General features: G+C 37.4%; 2 protein-coding genes across 6 annotated transcripts in view; one reads left to right on the top strand and one right to left on the bottom strand.

Annotated features, from left to right (window-relative positions):
• The window catches only part of Mak (male germ cell associated kinase), a 60,356-nt gene that overhangs the window by 4,723 nt on the left and 37,897 nt on the right, over positions 1–17,736 (top strand). For all 4 annotated transcript variants that reach the window (XM_048799783.1, XM_015494004.2, XM_048799782.1 and 1 more), the window contains exons 2-5: positions 3,198–3,527; positions 13,487–13,541; positions 14,194–14,315; positions 16,528–16,607. In XM_048799783.1, the coding sequence (XP_048655740.1) occupies positions 3,427–3,527; positions 13,487–13,541; positions 14,194–14,315; positions 16,528–16,607 (358 nt within the window). In that variant the 5' untranslated portion in view covers positions 3,198–3,426. The remainder of the gene's footprint in view (positions 1–3,197; positions 3,528–13,486; positions 13,542–14,193; positions 14,316–16,527; positions 16,608–17,736) is intronic.
• LOC107149245 (transmembrane protein 14C) overlaps positions 8,167–17,736 on the bottom strand; it is a 64,244-nt gene continuing 54,674 nt past the window's right edge. Inside the window, exons 6-7 of one of the 2 annotated variants that reach the window (XM_048799789.1) lie at positions 10,470–10,575; positions 8,167–9,337 (exon numbers count right to left, since the gene is read on the bottom strand). In XM_048799789.1, coding sequence (XP_048655746.1) covers positions 9,305–9,337; positions 10,470–10,575 — 139 coding nt within the window. In that variant the 3' untranslated portion in view covers positions 8,167–9,304. Of the gene's footprint in view, positions 9,338–10,415; positions 10,576–17,736 lie in introns of those variants that run through there. The other variant, XM_048799788.1, reaches the window with a different exon arrangement.

Genomic DNA, 17,736 nt, shown 5'->3' with positions numbered 1-17,736 from the left:
GTATGAAAATGCCACAATTAGTATGCACTAATAATCATAATTAAAATAAAATGGATAAAGAGCATAAATTTTAAAATTCAATGAGGAATACAAGTAATTTTTAACAAAGCAAAGCATTTTAAAAAAAGAATGAGAGATTTCTAAACACAAAACAAGAATGATAAATAGGAATGTATTGAAAAATATTTCCTTAAAATGAAGAACTAAAATCAAACAGTGGGAGAAAACTGATTAGTTATTGCAGTGAGGTAGATACTAGGTGTGTGCTTTGTTTAAGGAAGTAATAAAATTAGGACCTAGTAAAACCTGAAAGATACCTCTACCTTCTAATATGTACAGATCTATAATTTCTTATCTGTGATTTTGAAATCCACAAAACTCTGAAAATTAAAATGTTTAAAATAAAATTGTATAGGGGCTGGGGTTTTATAGCTCAGTGGTAGAACACTTGCCTAGCATGTGTGAGGCACTGGGTTCTAAGCACCACATAAGAATAAATAAATAAAATAAAGATATTATGTCCATCTACAACTAAAAAATAATAAAATAAAATTGAGTAAATTCATTCATAAGAAAGCAAGACTAAATGGCATGAGGCCATTTATAGTCTTTACCTATTTTATTTAGTATTCTTTTCATGTAGTTTTTTCAGGTATATTAAGATATGGCTTGAAAATATATCATAACACTGGTATATGTACTATATTACTTTTATGAAATATGGAAACTTCTGGATTCCAAAATACACCTCCCCTAGGAGTTTCACATAGGGTTCATGAGTCTTTACTGGATAGTGTATGTCAATACTGCGCTAACTGCTTCATAAATACAGGTTGAGCATTACTAATCTAAAAACCCCAAATCCAGAATGCTCCAAAACCTGAAGCACATTTTGAGTATTAACAACGCAAGTCGAAAATTCCACACCTGACGACACGTTACTAGTCATAGTCAAGATACAAGCACCCTGAAATGGCATATAATTACCTTCTGGCTCTGCATAGGGAACATAAGTGAATTTTTTGTTTAGACTTGGGTCCCATTCCCAAGATATTTCATTATGAAGATGTAAATATTCCCAAATCCCCAAAACATTCAAAATTCCAAACTCTTCCAGCCCAAAATCTTTCATGATTCTTTCCTGCTCAGTCGGATAATGACATTCCTGATGGTAGGATACAAACTGGAAAATAAACCAGGAAGTGGAAGCTTTACATTTGGTAAAGTGCTGTCCAAAGGACTGTTCCAAATTCACTCTCCGGATCCATCTTCAAGGAAGCTTGCACTTGCAGAATACCTGGTTTGAATCTAGACCCTGTCCCTTGTTCTTTTAATAATAAATTTCTTATTTTTGAAATTCAAAAAGATGTATAAAGAAGTTCTTTCCAAATTTATTTACTCTCAAAAATATTTTAAAAGTAAATTTCTACCCACTTGAAGCAAAGTGTGAAAGATGATATATCAAGAACTATGTAATGTTTTGAACAACCAACAATAAAAAAAAAAAGTAAATTTCTGTCATTCAAATTATAATGAAAAATCAAATACAATTTCCTTGCACTTAAGATTGGTACTGTTTTATGTTCTACTTTTGTAATTGGTCATGCACTATCAGACTTTATAGCCACCAAACAATTGATCAATGTACACACAAAATTTCCTAACTTGGAGACAAATAAATCATGCAATTATATAACTAACCCCCTCCCTCACAAAACTTTATAGCCAGATGACAATGAAATGTAAAAACTGATCATAGATTCTATCCTGAACTAGAGGGGGACAGTGCTATAAAGAGTATGATTGAATCAACTGAGAAAACTGGAGTAGGATTGATTTATGTAAGTGTTGTATTCATCTTTAGTAGGGGTACAGGGTCATGATGCATGCAAGTTAAACTTAAATGGTTCAGGAAAAAAAAGGTTGCAAGGTGCTCAAATAATAAGGGAAATGGGACAAAACGTTCATAATGGGTAAATCTAGACTCTTTGTATTGTTCTTTCTTTCACCTTATCTGTAAACTTGAACTTATTTCCAAATAAAAGGGTTTTTAAAGTTAAATTAAAGGTCTGGAAAATAGGAGAAAATTATATAAAAAAATAAGAAGTGATATAGCCTATGCTCTGCTGACTTCATTGTTGATCACAGCTCACAAGCAATAAAATAAGCAAATCATTTTTACCTGGCTCTTGCCATCTAAGGGCCACTCACGTGTGTCACTGGAGCAAAGTGTCATTGTAATAATGAAATAATGGTTTAAAAAAAAAAAGAAAGCTGATTTACTAAGCTTTTGTTCTACTCTGAGTTTGAGGGGGTGGCTCAAAGTGTTTAGAAAATACATATTTATAGTTTCACAGGGTCTTTTAGTGTTGAAATGACCTTGTTGCATAGTTACGTAAATTCAAGTCCAGTAGATTGAAAGTTTTGCCCGTGATGCAGGGATTTGAAAGCTGGCTGAGATTCAAACCTCAGTTTTCTATTTCTCATTTCTTGATATGAATCAAGTGTGATACGAATTCCTAATTAGCACATAATTTTTTCTTGGTTTAATGTAAAAGTGGCATTTTACCTTAATGAAATATGAAGTTCTTTAATAATGTTCTTTTCTTCATGTAAAACAAGTTTGCTTTGTGGGGGAGGGGGTTAGTTATATTTTACCTTACCTAATTGGGGTAGCTGATCATCTGGGAATATTTTTACAAAGGGTATAATTTTAAATTTATTATGCTAAATTTAAAATGATGCAAAAATTAATTCAAAAATAGATATTTTTTTTCTTTTTTCTTTCTTTCTTTCTTTTTTTTTTTTTTTTGTGGTGCTGAGGATCGAACCCCCAGGGTCTCGTGCATGTGAGGCAAGCGCTCTACCAACTGTGCTCTATCCCCAGCCCTTGATACTGTTTAGATGTCACATTTTTCAGGATCTTATTTGGAGAATAAGATAGGTTATATCCAATAAAAAGGAATCAAATAAATCATTAACCAATATTGCACAATCATAAGATAAATAGCACAGTACAGTGTGAATGAAGCATTCAACGAATGGATGTTGCCAGTGATCTTCCTTCCACATAACACAAATGACTTGCTGACGAATGGTACTGTCATTATTGATGATTTCTCTCTGTGCTCTAGGTTGCAGTACATGTTTTGCAGAGACACTTGAGTTAAAACGCATTTTCCTCTTGTTTTTTATAGGGTGTTCATAAGAATGGAAGCAGTGTTTCTTTGCCAGATTCCTTATTGCTGCGTCTCATGAACCTACATAATCCTGAGGCAGAGCCTAAATCTAAGGATGACAAACCTGTCACCACTGTAACAACAACAGAGTGAGGGCAAAAGCGAGTAAAGATAAAGAAGTGTTTAAATTGATATTCAACAAGGAAGTCATTTCAGTCCACAACGTCTGCTGCATAATTTTTCCAAGATGAACCGATACACGACCATGAGACAGCTGGGGGACGGCACCTACGGGAGTGTGCTGATGGGCAAGAGTAACGAGTCTGGGGAGCTGGTGGCCATCAAGAGGTATGTGCCATTCTTACGTGTGCAGCTCTGGTCTTGCTCTCCTTTGCTTGCTTGAGATTGCCAACAAGCACCAAGAGCGGTCTAGTTCAGATCCCATGCTTGTTTGACTAGTGAGCGATGCTATTCTGGACAAAGGGAATATTCTGTGGAGTCTATTATACATTTCTTTAATTTTCTGATTTTTCCAGATATACTGATAAATGAAAAGCATGAAGTGCTCTGCTCTTTATGAATAATACATTTAGACTCAACCTAAAAGTAATGAATGGTGTTTATTTCATCAGTTGATGACAGATGGTATTGCTCAGTGGTAGAGCACTTACCTCGCATGTGCCGTGACTGTCCTGGGTTCAATCCCAGCACCATAATAAAAAAAATTAAGTTGAATACAGAGTAGAACTTAGTATTATTTTTAAAACAATAGGCTTCAACGTAAGGTGGTATTTCAGTGTGAAATTGACTTCAGAATGGCATAGGATATTTTCCTGAGCATGCCAGTTAAATAGCATTAAATATTGTTAATTATTTTTTTAATCTGTTGTATTTATCTGTTAGTGCATAATATAATACCATAAAACTTAGCGATTTAAAATAAGAACAAATATTTATTAATTTACACAGTTTCTGTGGGTTAAGATTCTAGAGGTGACTTGACTGGGTAGTTCTGGCTTGGGGCTTCTCAGGAATTGGCACTGGGATATTGACCAAGCTTGCAGTCTTCTGAAGGCTTGACTGGAGCTGGATGATCAACTCTTAGTGAGGCTCACTATATTAGTCTGCTAGGGCTCCGTGCCAGTCTGAGTGGCTTGAAAAACAGAATTTTATTGTTTTTTAGTACTAGGGATCCAATGCAGGGCTTCTACCACTGAGCTATACTCTCAGCTCTATTTTAAATTTTATTTGGAGCCAGGGTCTTATTGAGTTGCCCAGGCTGGCCTCAAACTTTCAGTCCTCTTGCCTCAGCCTCCCAGTTAGGTGGGAATCACCATGCCCAGCCAAATAAGACAAATTTGTTTCCATTTATTTCTTCGTAGTTGTAGAGGCTGGAAGTCTGAGATCAAGGTGCTGGCAGAGTTGGATTCTTCTGAGGTCTTTCTCCTTGACTTGCAGATGGCTATCTTTCTGTGTCTTCGGAGGTTTTTCCCTCTGTGTGTGTCTAAGTCGTAACCTCCTCTTTTTATAAGGACACCAGTCAGATCAGATTAATGGCCCTTCCTAAGAATCTCATTTAAATACCTCTTTAAAGACCCTAGCTCCAAATACAGACACAGTCTGAGGGGCTAGGGGGTGAAGACTTCAACATGTGAATTTTGGGGGAGGTGGGGACACAATTCCTTCCATACTATAAAGGACTACTGTAACAAAATCACAGACTGGATGGCCTTAAACAACACATTAATTTTCTTACCATTCTGGAGCCTGAAAGTCTAAAGTCAGAGTGTTGCTGGAGTGGTCCCTTCTGAAGGCCGGGAGGGAAGGATCTGTCCCAGGCCTCTCTCCCGGCTCCCGGAGGCCGTCTTGTTTCTGTGTTCCTTGGCAGCATCATCTCCCTATCCCTATCTCTTCGTCCAAGTTTCCCCTTCGTATAAGGGCACTGGTTATACTGGATTAGGAACCAACCTAATGACTTCATTTTAACTTTATTTCCTCTATAAAGACTGTAACTATATTCAAATATTGTTACACTGAGGTTCTGGGGATTCAGTCTTCAACCTAGGAATGTTTGAAGGACACGACTTGACCCATGACACTCACTCACGGGGTTGGTGAGTTTGTACTGATTGATGAGGCCTCCATTCCTCTTCACATGGGCCTCTTACGACATGGCAGTGGGCTTCCACCAGGATGAGACTGATTACCATGTCCCCAGAAGTAGGACGATCTAAAATTTAAATTCTTAACAAATATTTTTAAATATCATTATCCTATAGTGGGGTAGGGAGGGGGAGCTGGGAGGAATAGACCAACTCTAGATAGGGCAGAGGGGTGGGAGGGGAAGGGAGGAGGCAGGGGGTAGAAATGAGGGTGGAATATGATGGACATCATTATCCAAAGTACATGTATGAAGACACACACACAAAGAATTCTGATGCATTCCTCTGTCATATATAAATAAAAAAAAATTAAAAAAATAAAATATCATTGTACAAAACATTACATGAATAAGGAAACTATATTTTCAGATTGTTCTTATTAATAAATAAGTAGGCCTTGTACAATAATATAAAAGAAAGATGTATCAGTGCGACTTAATAAAATTCAGCACCTATTCATGATTTAAAGAAAAATTCTCAGAAAATAGGAATAAAAAGAAACTTTCCTAGTCTGAGAAAAGCTGTATGATTCAGCAGAAGTAGGGCCAGGAAAGCTGGCCTTGAGCCCAGGTGAGCCATGTCCCTGTGCTGGTCAGTCTTGCCCTGGAGCTCCTGACTAGAGCATTTGGGCAGAAACCAAAGAAATGGACATGTTAGAGAAATGAGATGAAATTCTCCTCATTTGTAGATTAAAATGATTATGTGAAAACCCACAAAGAAGTACTTTTTAATACACAGTAGATTTTTTAGAAAAATATTTTTAAAGGCCTGGAAGATACACACAAATTCCTGACAACTGTGGCTTCTGGTGAAGAAGGCCGGAGAAAGGAAAGGGGTTGGGTCTTGTGGTATCATGGAAGGTCACCACATTCGGATCTCTGTGACAAAATGCTCATTATTTTGTTCGTGTGGTAAAAACGTGTGTTTGTGGTCTCACTTGCATGGACCTAGGTAAAGTGTTGGGAGCAATGAGGGGACCAATACTCTAAGAAGTCAAATAGATTGAGGGATAAGAAGAGCCCTGAGGTGTAATTTAGGAATGCTTTGGTGATTGAAATATTAAAAGCCTCAGCCAAAAGTAACTTAAATAGGGGTTTATTTTTCACACATAATAAAAAGTCCTGGCACAGGTCAGCCATTGAGTTATATATTTTAAGTGAATGACTTCTATAATATATGAATTAGATCTCAACCTGCTTTTATTTTCTTTTTTAAGTCTTGAGTAGGCAGCTCAGGCTAGTACCCTGTCTCAATGATATCATCACAGACGTAGGCTCTTCTGTCTTCCAAAAATAGCTGCAGCTGCTCCAGGCTTTAAGTATGAGTTCCAAGGAAGAAGAAACGGGAAGGGCTGAGGCCAGTTAGTTATTTTACTCTTTTAAAATTTGAGAAGCAAAATCTTTCCCATGGTCCTATCCAGAGGAGATCTGGTTACTTTCCATTGGCCAGACTGTGTCACATGACACATCTAGCTATAAGGGAGGCTGGGAAACTGAGTACTTGGCTGGACATTTTGTATCCCTGTAGCAAAGCTGAGCTCTGTCCGTAAAGAGGATGAGAAGAAGGGTTCTTGGATAGTTAGCTCAGGGTGTCTGCCACATTAAGTATCCCCTGTCCACCAGCGTTCTGAAGTAAGGATAGAGCAGAAATGAATGAGTCTTGTGGAAGACTTGAGAAAATTTAAAAATTCACACGGCACACAATTGCTAAACTCTTATTTTACTTGGTGCTCAGGATAAAATAAAGACAAGGGAGACACATTACTGTGCATATTGAAGAAGCCAACAACATAAAGTATGTTAAATCCTATGATGGGGGGCTGTTGGGTCCTAGGGAACACAGAGAAGTGATGCTAGAAAAGTATTATAAAAGGTTTCCCATAGAAAGTGAGACCTCAAGAATGAGAAAACAATTACAAAAAAACAGGAGGGGGATGGGTTGGTGATTTAGCTTAGTGGTAGAGCACTCACCCAGCATGCACGAGGCCCTGGATTTAATCTCCAGCATGCGTGTATTTAAAAATAAGGTGGGGTGGGGGAGAATGATCCAGTCAGTAAAAATAGTGTGTATGAAATCTTGGAGGGAAAAGATTATTAAAATGAATAGAGGTAACCAGATTTACAAACCAAATTTTATATTTGCATTTAAAAGCTCAAAGCTCTAGCTTGGTTATTTGGAATTATCAGTTGAGCATTCCTAATCCACATATCTGAAATTCAAACGATCCCATATATGAAATTTTTTGAGCACCAATAGGATATCATGGTGGAAAATTCCATAGTCACTTCATGCGTGGAGTTACATGAGATCACAGCTAAAATGCAGGCACACTAAAAAGGTTTTATGAGATTGCCTTCCGTCTATATATATGAAGTGTATATGAAACATAAATGAATTTCATATTTAGACTTAGGTCTCATCCTCAAGATATCTCATCATTCATAGACAAATATTCCAAAATCCAAAATCTGAAATACTTCTTGTCTCAAACATTTCGGATAAGGTATACTTAACCTGAATTAGTCTGCAATAGCAATTGAAACTCTATAGAGGGAGATGCAAAGAAGTCCTCACACAGATGACTGACAAACCCCAGCATATAAAGGGTGGGCTCTGGAAGAGAGTTTTACAAAAATCACTGAGAGAATAGGGGGGAGCCAGAGAGTATAGAAAATAACCCCAGGGGAAAGATTTTTTAAAAGGAGACGTATTCAACTGGAAGATAAGTAATAGCTAGTGACTGAAATGCATCTGTATTGTTTAGGAATGCATCTTGCTGCAAGTAACAAACACATAAGTTAAAAAATGATGACTTAGATAAATGATTTGTTTTTCTGACATATCTGAAGTATTGATTCCAGAACTCTTTTATTGATACAACAAGGTACCCAAAGAATATAGATCTTTTCTATCTTCTTCATACTGAGCAGTTAACACTTTTTTGTTGTTGTTGTTCAAATATGTCACCTAATGACCACATTATGGCTACTTTACCTCCAGGCGTTAATCTATGTTCAAGATGGGAAGGAGGAAGAATAATACCAGCAAACTCTTCTCCTATCCTTTAAGAAAGGATTATTTCTTTCTTAGAGCCCTAAGGACTTCCGTCTCATGTTATTGGCTAGAATTGGGTCTTGGTCTCCCTACTTCAAGGACATGCAAGGAGACAGTTTTTACTCTTCCAGCCTCTATAGTGGAAGGCAAAAGTAAAGTGCTAGAAATGGCCTTTTGGTATCCACACCATATTATCTGCTGTGTTGTTCCTTGGATTGGGGGACTATGACATAGCTGGTGGCCACAGTAAATGTCAGTCCAATGAAACTGTAGAAGAGATCAGCTAGACTGCAGTAGAGCAAAGAATAGAAGGAAGGATGGTGACAGCCGTACTGGGCTTTGGATAGTTGGGAAGAATGTGTAACCAGGTAACTGAAGTCACAGAAGAATTGCCGGATACCAGTGAGAGTCCCCCTGAGATTCTGTGGACAGACTTGGAAGCAGAGCCTCTTCGAGCACTGAGGTGACTTTTCCCCATCTCCACCAGCTGTAGGGAAGGCAGAGACCAGAGGACGCCCAGCGACAGTGGCGGGAAGCTGGGAGAGGGGGGTGTCTTGAGAGGCCAGCAGAGCCAAGCAGGCGACTACAGGAGTAGCAAAGCTTGAAAAGGGGGAGTGTGAACGCATCCTGGGGTAATGATGGTGGAAGGGCTGGGGTTACAGCCAGAGTCTGACATTTTTAAAGGTGAGGTCTTGGAGAGCAGCCACTCAAGAGCTGTCCCTTGTGATGATCAAATGTGTCTGAGTGACTGTGACAGGACAGAAGAGAACATTTTGGAGTGGGGGACTGTGAAGCCAGGCCGCCGGCAGGACTGTCCACGTGGGTGCTCCTCAGTCTGCAGAAGGGAGACTCAGGGTGGAGCTCACCTTGAGTTGCTTCAAGAGCCACTCGAGAAGACTTTGCATTTTCTCATAAATTCCTATGCAAAGGAATGAACTTCACCTGAAAATGGTAGATGACAGACCCCTTGATTTCTGTTCTCTGTGTATCCCTATTTTTTACCCAAACCACTCACATCCCATAATATCCGATCAGGACCATCATCTTATGCTTGATGGCATAAAAATTTCAGCACTCTCAATTTAGGCCATAAAAATTCTAGGTCTAACACATTTTGAATCTATCCATTCCTCCCCCCCAAATAAAATAAATTCTGTGCTGAATACATTCTGAATGTGCAGATGGAGAAGAGCTGCTGGTCCTTGGTCTTCAAAGTAGACAGTAAGCATGTCCCCTTGAGATGAAGTTGCTTATATGGAAGGAGGTATTTTTCATTCTAAAAACCTTTTACAGAGGAACAAGGAGTTGGTGTGGGGGTGGGTGCTGTTAGAATGGGACACACTCAGTTATCCACGAGGCTGAAAAGCAGAGTGGAGGACAAGGGCTAGCACAGCAGAGGTGGCCAGGAGAAGCGGGGGTGTGTGTGGTGATGGAGATGTCCAACGGGGTAGGACAATCTGAGAATATGAGTGCGGGAAAGAAATTGGTGTTCTATGCTGCATGACATTTTCAATGATGGACCATATATATGACAGCACGCTGCATGGACCTCATTCACACGGTCTGCACCAAAGAGCATCGTGTACAGGAGGCCCCACCATCTAGGTTGTGTCAGAGCACTCTAAGACATTCACACAAGTACAAAGTGACGGAAGGACACACTTATCAGAAGTTATCCCTTAAGCACACACAACTGTACTTAATTTCATAAGAAAAGCTTTTCATCAGTCTAGAGATGCAGTCAGAACTGACTGGAATGTGTTGAGGGTGAGTGAATTTAAAGAATAAAATAAAAGGTTCTTTTTTGAAGAGGCCTTTTGGGGGATTTTAATTTATGGCACCACTTATCTACTGCCATTAAAAAAAAAAACTATAACAGCGGAGCACAATGGCTCCACTGCTCAAGAGGCTGAAACAAGAGCATCTCCTGAGCACCAGAGTTCAAGGCCAGTCTGGGCAACACAGAGAGACCCTGTCTCTAAACAATAACAACAAGGGGGAAACCAAGACACTTCAAATTTCGAAAGCTGTGACATTACAGTGCATGCAAGGCAGGGGAGGAAGATTCCTTCACCTCATTGAGGTCAATGTTCATGAAGCTTCCACCCTGAAGGACTTGGGAGGCAACTCCATTTCTGAGGTGTTCCTGGGTGTGAGAACTTATGTCCTCAGTGAGCCACCTGTGGGTACAGAAATGCATCCAGTCATTTAGCAAATATTTATTGAGCACCTGTCATGCACCACAACCAGATGTAGGCATCTATGAGTGTCCCCAAGGAACTTATATTTGGGAAAAGAGAAGTACATTATTGAAGGTGTTCACAGATGGTGAGCGCCGTGCAGGAGCAGCAGAGCAGGAAGGGTGACCTAGGAGAGCAGCATGATCATTTTCCTACCAGGAGTTGTTGGGAGTAGTCATGAAAATTAGCTCAAGGCATTAGAGAAATAACAACTGGTCTGGATTGGACTCCCACTCCTTTAACAGCCAGCTCTTCCTAGCTGTTTCTGTCTGCCTGAATCTTATTTTTCGTCTTCGTATCAAGTACCTTCTATCTTCGAGGTCTCAGCTGACATACTCTCTTATCAAGATGGCCTGACCATTGATCTAAAAGATCTCCTTGCTGTTCTCGCTCAGGGTCCCTATAACTCATTTCTGCTTGTGCTTTGTGTTCACTTGTCTGAAGTCTAGATCCTCTAACAGATAGGAAATACCACAGCAATCATCTCTGACTGGCTCATTCTTCTGGTACATAGTAGAAGGCAGACAAATGGAAAAATGAGAGAAAATGGCAGGAACCTAAAAGGAAATGCCTTTTATTAGCTATACCAAGAAGCTGGATTGTCTTTGGGATAATTATTGTGCAAGGAATATCTGTATTTGTAGTTGATAGATACATATGTCACCTTAAGAAGAAACATTGCTGAGAAATAGTAATTGCTGGAAAGAAAGAACCATATTAGTAAATATGGAAGAAGAGAATACAGATTTTGCAAGTAGAATCAAAGTGTCAATTACTACTGAATTATGAAAAGTTTTTGAGTATATTTTTATCTGGTTTCTAAAAGATTAGATACTTTTTTAATCTTAGAAAGTTGTTTTTTAAGAATCATAGCAGATAATAAATGCAGTTTGGGATACATGTGATCATTCTACTAAGTGAATTTTCTTTTCTAGCTATATTTTGAATTGATTTTTTTAGTTGTAGTTGGACACAATACATTTATCTATCTATCTATTTATTTAATTTATTTTTATGTGGTGCTGAGGATCTTTGAACCCAGGGCCTCGCACATGCTAGGTGAGCACTCTACCACTGAGCCACAATCACAGCCCTGATTTTTATTTTAAATTCAGTATTATGCTACATTTATCTTTTATATTTTTAGCAAGAAATTTTATGAATCTGTAATACTGAAAAGTATCTTTCGGTACACTGATAAACCCTTGATTTCATTTCTTCATAAATTTCTAGTACTTGACTAGAGTTGAATTTCTGATTCATTAAGGGTATTTTAGGGATAATAACAGTGATGTGCTACATGTCCTATAGTCAATCATAGATAACTGGTGAAAATAAGAATATCTACTGTTTACTGAGTCCTGAATTAAACATTATGCAATATACTTTTCCTTTATGGCTAAAGAATTTGAGGCACAGAGGGGCCATGATGTCACTCATCCAAGGTCATTAGTTAGTGAGCTGCTGAGCCAGGGTTTGCTGCGAGGCCACTCAGCTCCACAGCTCACATCCTGTGTCCTTAACCGTGATGTGCTGCCGGCTCTTTTCCCGGTTCCTCCACTGTGTGTTATACCTGGTAGAGGCTCTGGATTATGAGATTTATTCTAATTAATAATGTAGCACTAAGCTTCTTGAGGATCTTTTAGAACACATCTCGTATCTGACATTGAACCAGATTACAAATCTATTCATATGCAAACACAGCTTCTACCTATGGTATGCATAATGGAATTGCTTGATTACTCTAAATACACTCACTCTTGGTATGCATCTCTAATGGTATCCACACTGGGATGGAAGAGGGAAAGAAAAGGACAAAATCCAGGAAAGGCTTGGCTCAGCCTCCAGTCTAAAGGAAGCAAGCAAGCTACTTCTAAAGCCTTCTTGCTCTGAGTCTTCGCTGCTTAAGCCATTTAACTTTATGGTCCTCTTTTCTAAAGCTAGGTAATGATATAAAAGTTGTCTGATCAAATCACTGACTAAGTTTGCTACCAAAACTGTGACAACAGACACTAGTATGGCAATATGTAAATCAGTGGATGTGTAACCGATGTGATTCTGCAATCTGTATACGGGGTAAAAAATGGGAGTTCATAACCCACTTGAATCAAAATGTGAAATATGATATATCAAGAACTATGTAATGTTTTGAACAACCAACAATAAAAATTATAAAAAAAAGAATAAACTTTTAGTATTTGAACAATGAAAAAAGATAAAATAAAATAAAAAATAAATAAAAATAAAAGAATCATCTGGTAAATGAAATCCTGCACATCAATATATCATTTAATAAAAATTTTCTGTAAGTTGAAAAAAAAAAAACTGTGATTCTTCTTTTCTTTTCTTTTTTTCTTTTTTTTTTGGTACTAGGAGTAAACTCAGGGGTGCTTTACCACCGAGCCACATCTCCAGCCCTTTTCATTTTTCGAGATAGGGTCTCACAGAGTTGCCTAGGGCCTTGCCATATTGCTTGGAACTTGTGATCTTCCTGCCTTAGCCTCTCGAGTCACTGGAATTATACGAGTGCACCACTGCTCCTGCTTATATTCATCTTTTAAGTTCCAAAAAAGAAAGGAAATATGGAAGAGGCTCTTTGAGCAAAGCATAACTAAACTGATTAGGAAACTGTTAAGGACTCACCTGGAAAGGAAGATTAATGGTAATGCATCTTGGTGCTAAAGCAGAATGTCAGACCAGACAGGCAAGAGCCTTTACCAACAGCCTTGAGAGGCCGGAGGAGCTGATTTTCTTTAAGAAACTAAACAAAAAAGAGAAGTATCAGCTCACCCAAATTTGTACCTTGTATTCCTCCACCCTGTATGTTAAACGTTTTCTTTATTTATTTCAGGATGAAGAGAAAGTTCTATTCTTGGGACGAATGTATGAACTTGAGAGAAGTGAAGGTAAATCTTAGAGATGGAAAGCATTTGAAGCCCTAACTCCTTCTCGGGCGGACCTGGGGACAGTGGCTAGGACAGCAGTCTGTTCTCTGTGGGAAGCATTCCAAAGACAATTGTGTCTGCTTTCCCTTTACCTTCTTGGAGACATTTCTCATTTCTTCTTGCTCTGATGTTAGTGGAGAACAGAAAATAACTATCTTCATATTTGAAAGTTCTCTCACTTTTAAAAGAGCATTTTAAATTCATATTATCAAAAGAAAGACAACTTTCCAAACTATAACATACCATTTCCTTATATTTTTCCTGTATAACTTGGCACAATTTTTGGAGACTTTTACATGGAGTTTCACATGGCTAAATCAGGAAAAAAAGTTAGACCTATTAAATAGACTGAGAAAATGTGACAGATTGAAAATGTTTGGTGGAAATTATTGACTAGGTTTATTTTGCATTCATTATTTAAAATATTTGCTACTTGCTTTAAGCAGATATTCTAAGATTCTTTTTAGATTATGGAGATATTAAAATACAGTTCACTAAATAATTTAAATGAAATGGAAAATTATTTAAGGTAGTTATCATACCTAGCATTGATAAGATTTTTCCAACTTCTATAAATTTGCTTTAAGAATTTAAATGCTTTGTTGTTTTGCAGTCTCTGAAGAAACTTAATCATGCCAATGTGATTAAACTGAAAGAAGTTATCAGAGAAAATGACCATCTTTATTTTATATTTGAATATATGAAAGAAAACCTCTATCAATTAATGAAAGACAGGTATGTCTTAATTTTATACAAACTGTATTTTGGATATTATTTCTTCCATGAATTTCTTGGATCCTTTCAATATGCCATACATTATGATATATAGATTTATCACTCCAGGAGGTGGATTTAAATAATGGAGTTATTATTTTTTTAAATATTTTTTTTAGTTGTAGTTGGACACAATACCTTTATTTTATTTGTTTATTTTTATGTGGTGCTGAGGATCTAACCCAGTGCCTCACAAGGGCTAGGCAAGCACTCTACCGCTGAGCCACAACCCCAGCCCCATTAGTTATTATTTTTATTGAATGGTAGCTCTTTATACTGAAGGACTAGCTGGGACATAGCCACCTTCTACAGAAGTCAAGGTAAATATTTTTATGTAAAAATATTTATATATAAATAATTATTATATATTTATGTAAATAATATATAATATATAAATAATATTAAATAATGTGTAATGTATTATATTTGTTTATTGATTTTATATATGTTTGTATATTATATATAAATAATATTAAAATATTTATATATAAATAAATATATATGCTTCTTTAAAAAAAAATATATATATATGCTTTTTTTTTTTTAAGTCTACCCATACTATAATATTCAGTAATAAATCTGGCCTTAGGCAAAAGTAAGGAAATTATCTTTATTGTCCTCTCAAGCATCTTATCAAAGCATCTAATCTTAGGGCTGGGAACCTAGCTCAGGGGTACAGTGCTTCCCAGCATGCCCCATGCCCGATGCAGCTCTGCCAAAAAGAATGGAGAAAGAACTGAAGTAGCTCTCAAGAAAGGACCTAATAAAATCACTGGTGAGAATGTCTAAGTGAGTGATAATTACCAATCCCAAGGAAATTCTCATTTTAATTGTTAAACCTGTAGACAGAATCTCTAAAGGTCAAAATATTAATTGTTGGTCACTTCAGTTGGTGGCCTGGCAGAGATTCATATTTTGCAGCCTTAATTTAGTCCTTATTGAAATCTTACTATGGACATTATGTGAACACAATTAAAATCGCATTGTTAGTACTGTAGCCATTAGTCACATGTAGCTACTGAATTCTTGAAATACCTAAGTTGAAAATTCTTGAAATACCTAAGTTGAACTGTGGTATTAACATACAATAAATTACACACCAAGTTTGGAGAACTTGGTACAAAAAAAAAGAAAATTTTTAATCATTTTACATTGATTGCATATTGAAATAGATTAATATGTATAATTTTTAGTTAAAAATAAATTAAAAATAAAAATTTTTAGAGAAATTTCAAAGTTAATCTGTTTCATTTGCTTTTTTAAAAACGTGGCTACTAGAAACCAAGTATATTAGTGACTTACATTTGTAACTATTAGTGTATTTCTATTGGACTTCAGAAGTACAGTAATAGTTACTAATATGCAATATAAAACTGAAATATGCATGCCCCTTAAAACTCTTAGAGCCTACATAATACAGATTTCTTAGACCATTGGTTTATCTGATAGTGATTCAGTTTTGCAATTTACTTTGTTCCTCTTGGGACAGTTTAGAAGTTAGCTATTGAAGCTAAGCTATGAAGCCAACCTAGGTGCCCCACAACAGATGAATAGATAAAGACATTGTGGGATATATATATATACATTTCTCAACCATAAAGATGAATGACTTTATAACATTTGCCAGTAAATAGATGGATCTGGAGACTATCATGATAAGTGAAATAAACCAATCCCCAAAATCCAAAGATCGAATATTTCCACTGATATGCTGAAGCTAAACCACAATATAGTGTGGGAATGGGGGCAGAGGGGAAGAAGAGAAATTCAGTAGATTACACAAAGGGAAATGAAGGGAAGGAGGGAGAATAGGAATAAGAAAGACAGTAGAATGAATCTGACATAATTTTCCTATTTTCATATATGAAAATACCTAAGTGAATCCCACAAGAATGGAGTTCTAATTAGAATAAGAAATATTCCATGCTTGTATAATATTATCAAAATGGATTCTACTGTCATGTATAACTAAAAGGAACCAATAAAAAAGAATTTAACTATTGAATATATATGAAATACATTCACTGTTGGATTTGAGTTTTTATGAAATATCAGAACACACTTTAAATTTATGACCTTTAACACTATGAATCTATAAATTACACCATTAGCCAGTATCTTAAGGCCAAGAAAGGCTAACAGAATTTCATGACTATGTATTCATTTCTTCCAGAAACAAATTGTTCCCTGAGTCAGTCATCAGAAATATTATGTATCAGATATTGCAAGGGCTGGCGTTTATCCATAAACATGGTAGGTGTCTTTTCAGTCTGATCTCCCTGTCTCTGTATTGTCAAGGTCACACACAAGAATTGTATGCCAACTGTTCAGTAATGGGGTATGTGCCTATCTATACACACACACTTTATAATATCATAATCCTATATGGAGTATCTGTATTCTATAACTAATAGTTTGCTCATCAGCCTGTTGTCTTAGTCATCATAATTAACTCATCCTGCAATCTTATGACCCCTGATTGCAACAGAAACATTAACAGTGAGAAGATCTTTTGGGAAAGACTGGGATTCTTTGTTCTAGTGTCAGCAGTCACTAACTTTTAAGTAGCGTCTAGCCCCTGTGGTGTGATGTTTCATGATTATTGTTAGGATTTACATTATTCTCTGAGTGAAATTAAAGCAGGTGCTTGTTCCTATTGTCTATGAATTGCTTATTTATGTAATTTTAATTTATGTAGGGTTTTTTGCATACCTATCAAAACAGAATAATCATTAGTTCAAAAATCTAACATGTTTTGTTGAGAGCCACAGCCGAAGGGGCCCCAGCAAACTTCCAGCTGCCAGCAAACTTCCAGCTGCCGGCTGATGATTGGCTCACAGCGGCCCCAGCAACATCTAGCTGATTGGCTCCTCTGCGGTGATGCTCATTGGGCTGTTTCCCTGCCCTTTCAGACCACGCAGCTGCTCATTGGGGGACTTTTTTGGCTCCGCCCACATGACCCAGCCAATCGGCCTCAAGAGCAGGAGGATTGTGGGAGGTGGAGAGAAGCTTGTGTGGGAGAGAGAGGCTTGTGGAAAGCCGGTGGTGGCAGTTGAGGCTCTGAGGGTTTTTCCTGAGAGGCTGTTTTGTTTGGCGTGTGTGGTTCTAAAAATAAAGTTAGTTTCTTTTGACAAGTGGCTTCTGATTGTGCCCAGCCAGACTGCGGCATTTGGTGGCTCGCACGGGGAGCGACTGAGGGTAAGTGAACTGCTCGCCCCTGAGAGCAGGGCAAGAGGATGGGTAGCCATTTTAAGATTCGTCTTTTGTTATTTTGTTTCACTTTTGTTTTAAGTTGCCTGTCCCTGGAGATGTGTAAGATGGAAGAAAAACCGCTCACATCTGAGGAACAGATAGGGAGAAAGGACGGATGGACATTTCAGGA

Source organism: Marmota marmota, unplaced genomic scaffold (genome assembly GCF_001458135.2).
Source record: "Marmota marmota marmota unplaced genomic scaffold, marMar, whole genome shotgun sequence".
NCBI lineage: Eukaryota > Metazoa > Chordata > Mammalia > Rodentia > Sciuridae > Marmota > Marmota marmota.
Note: the sequence above shows the minus strand (reverse complement) of the source record. Positions and strands in the feature narration are given on the sequence as shown.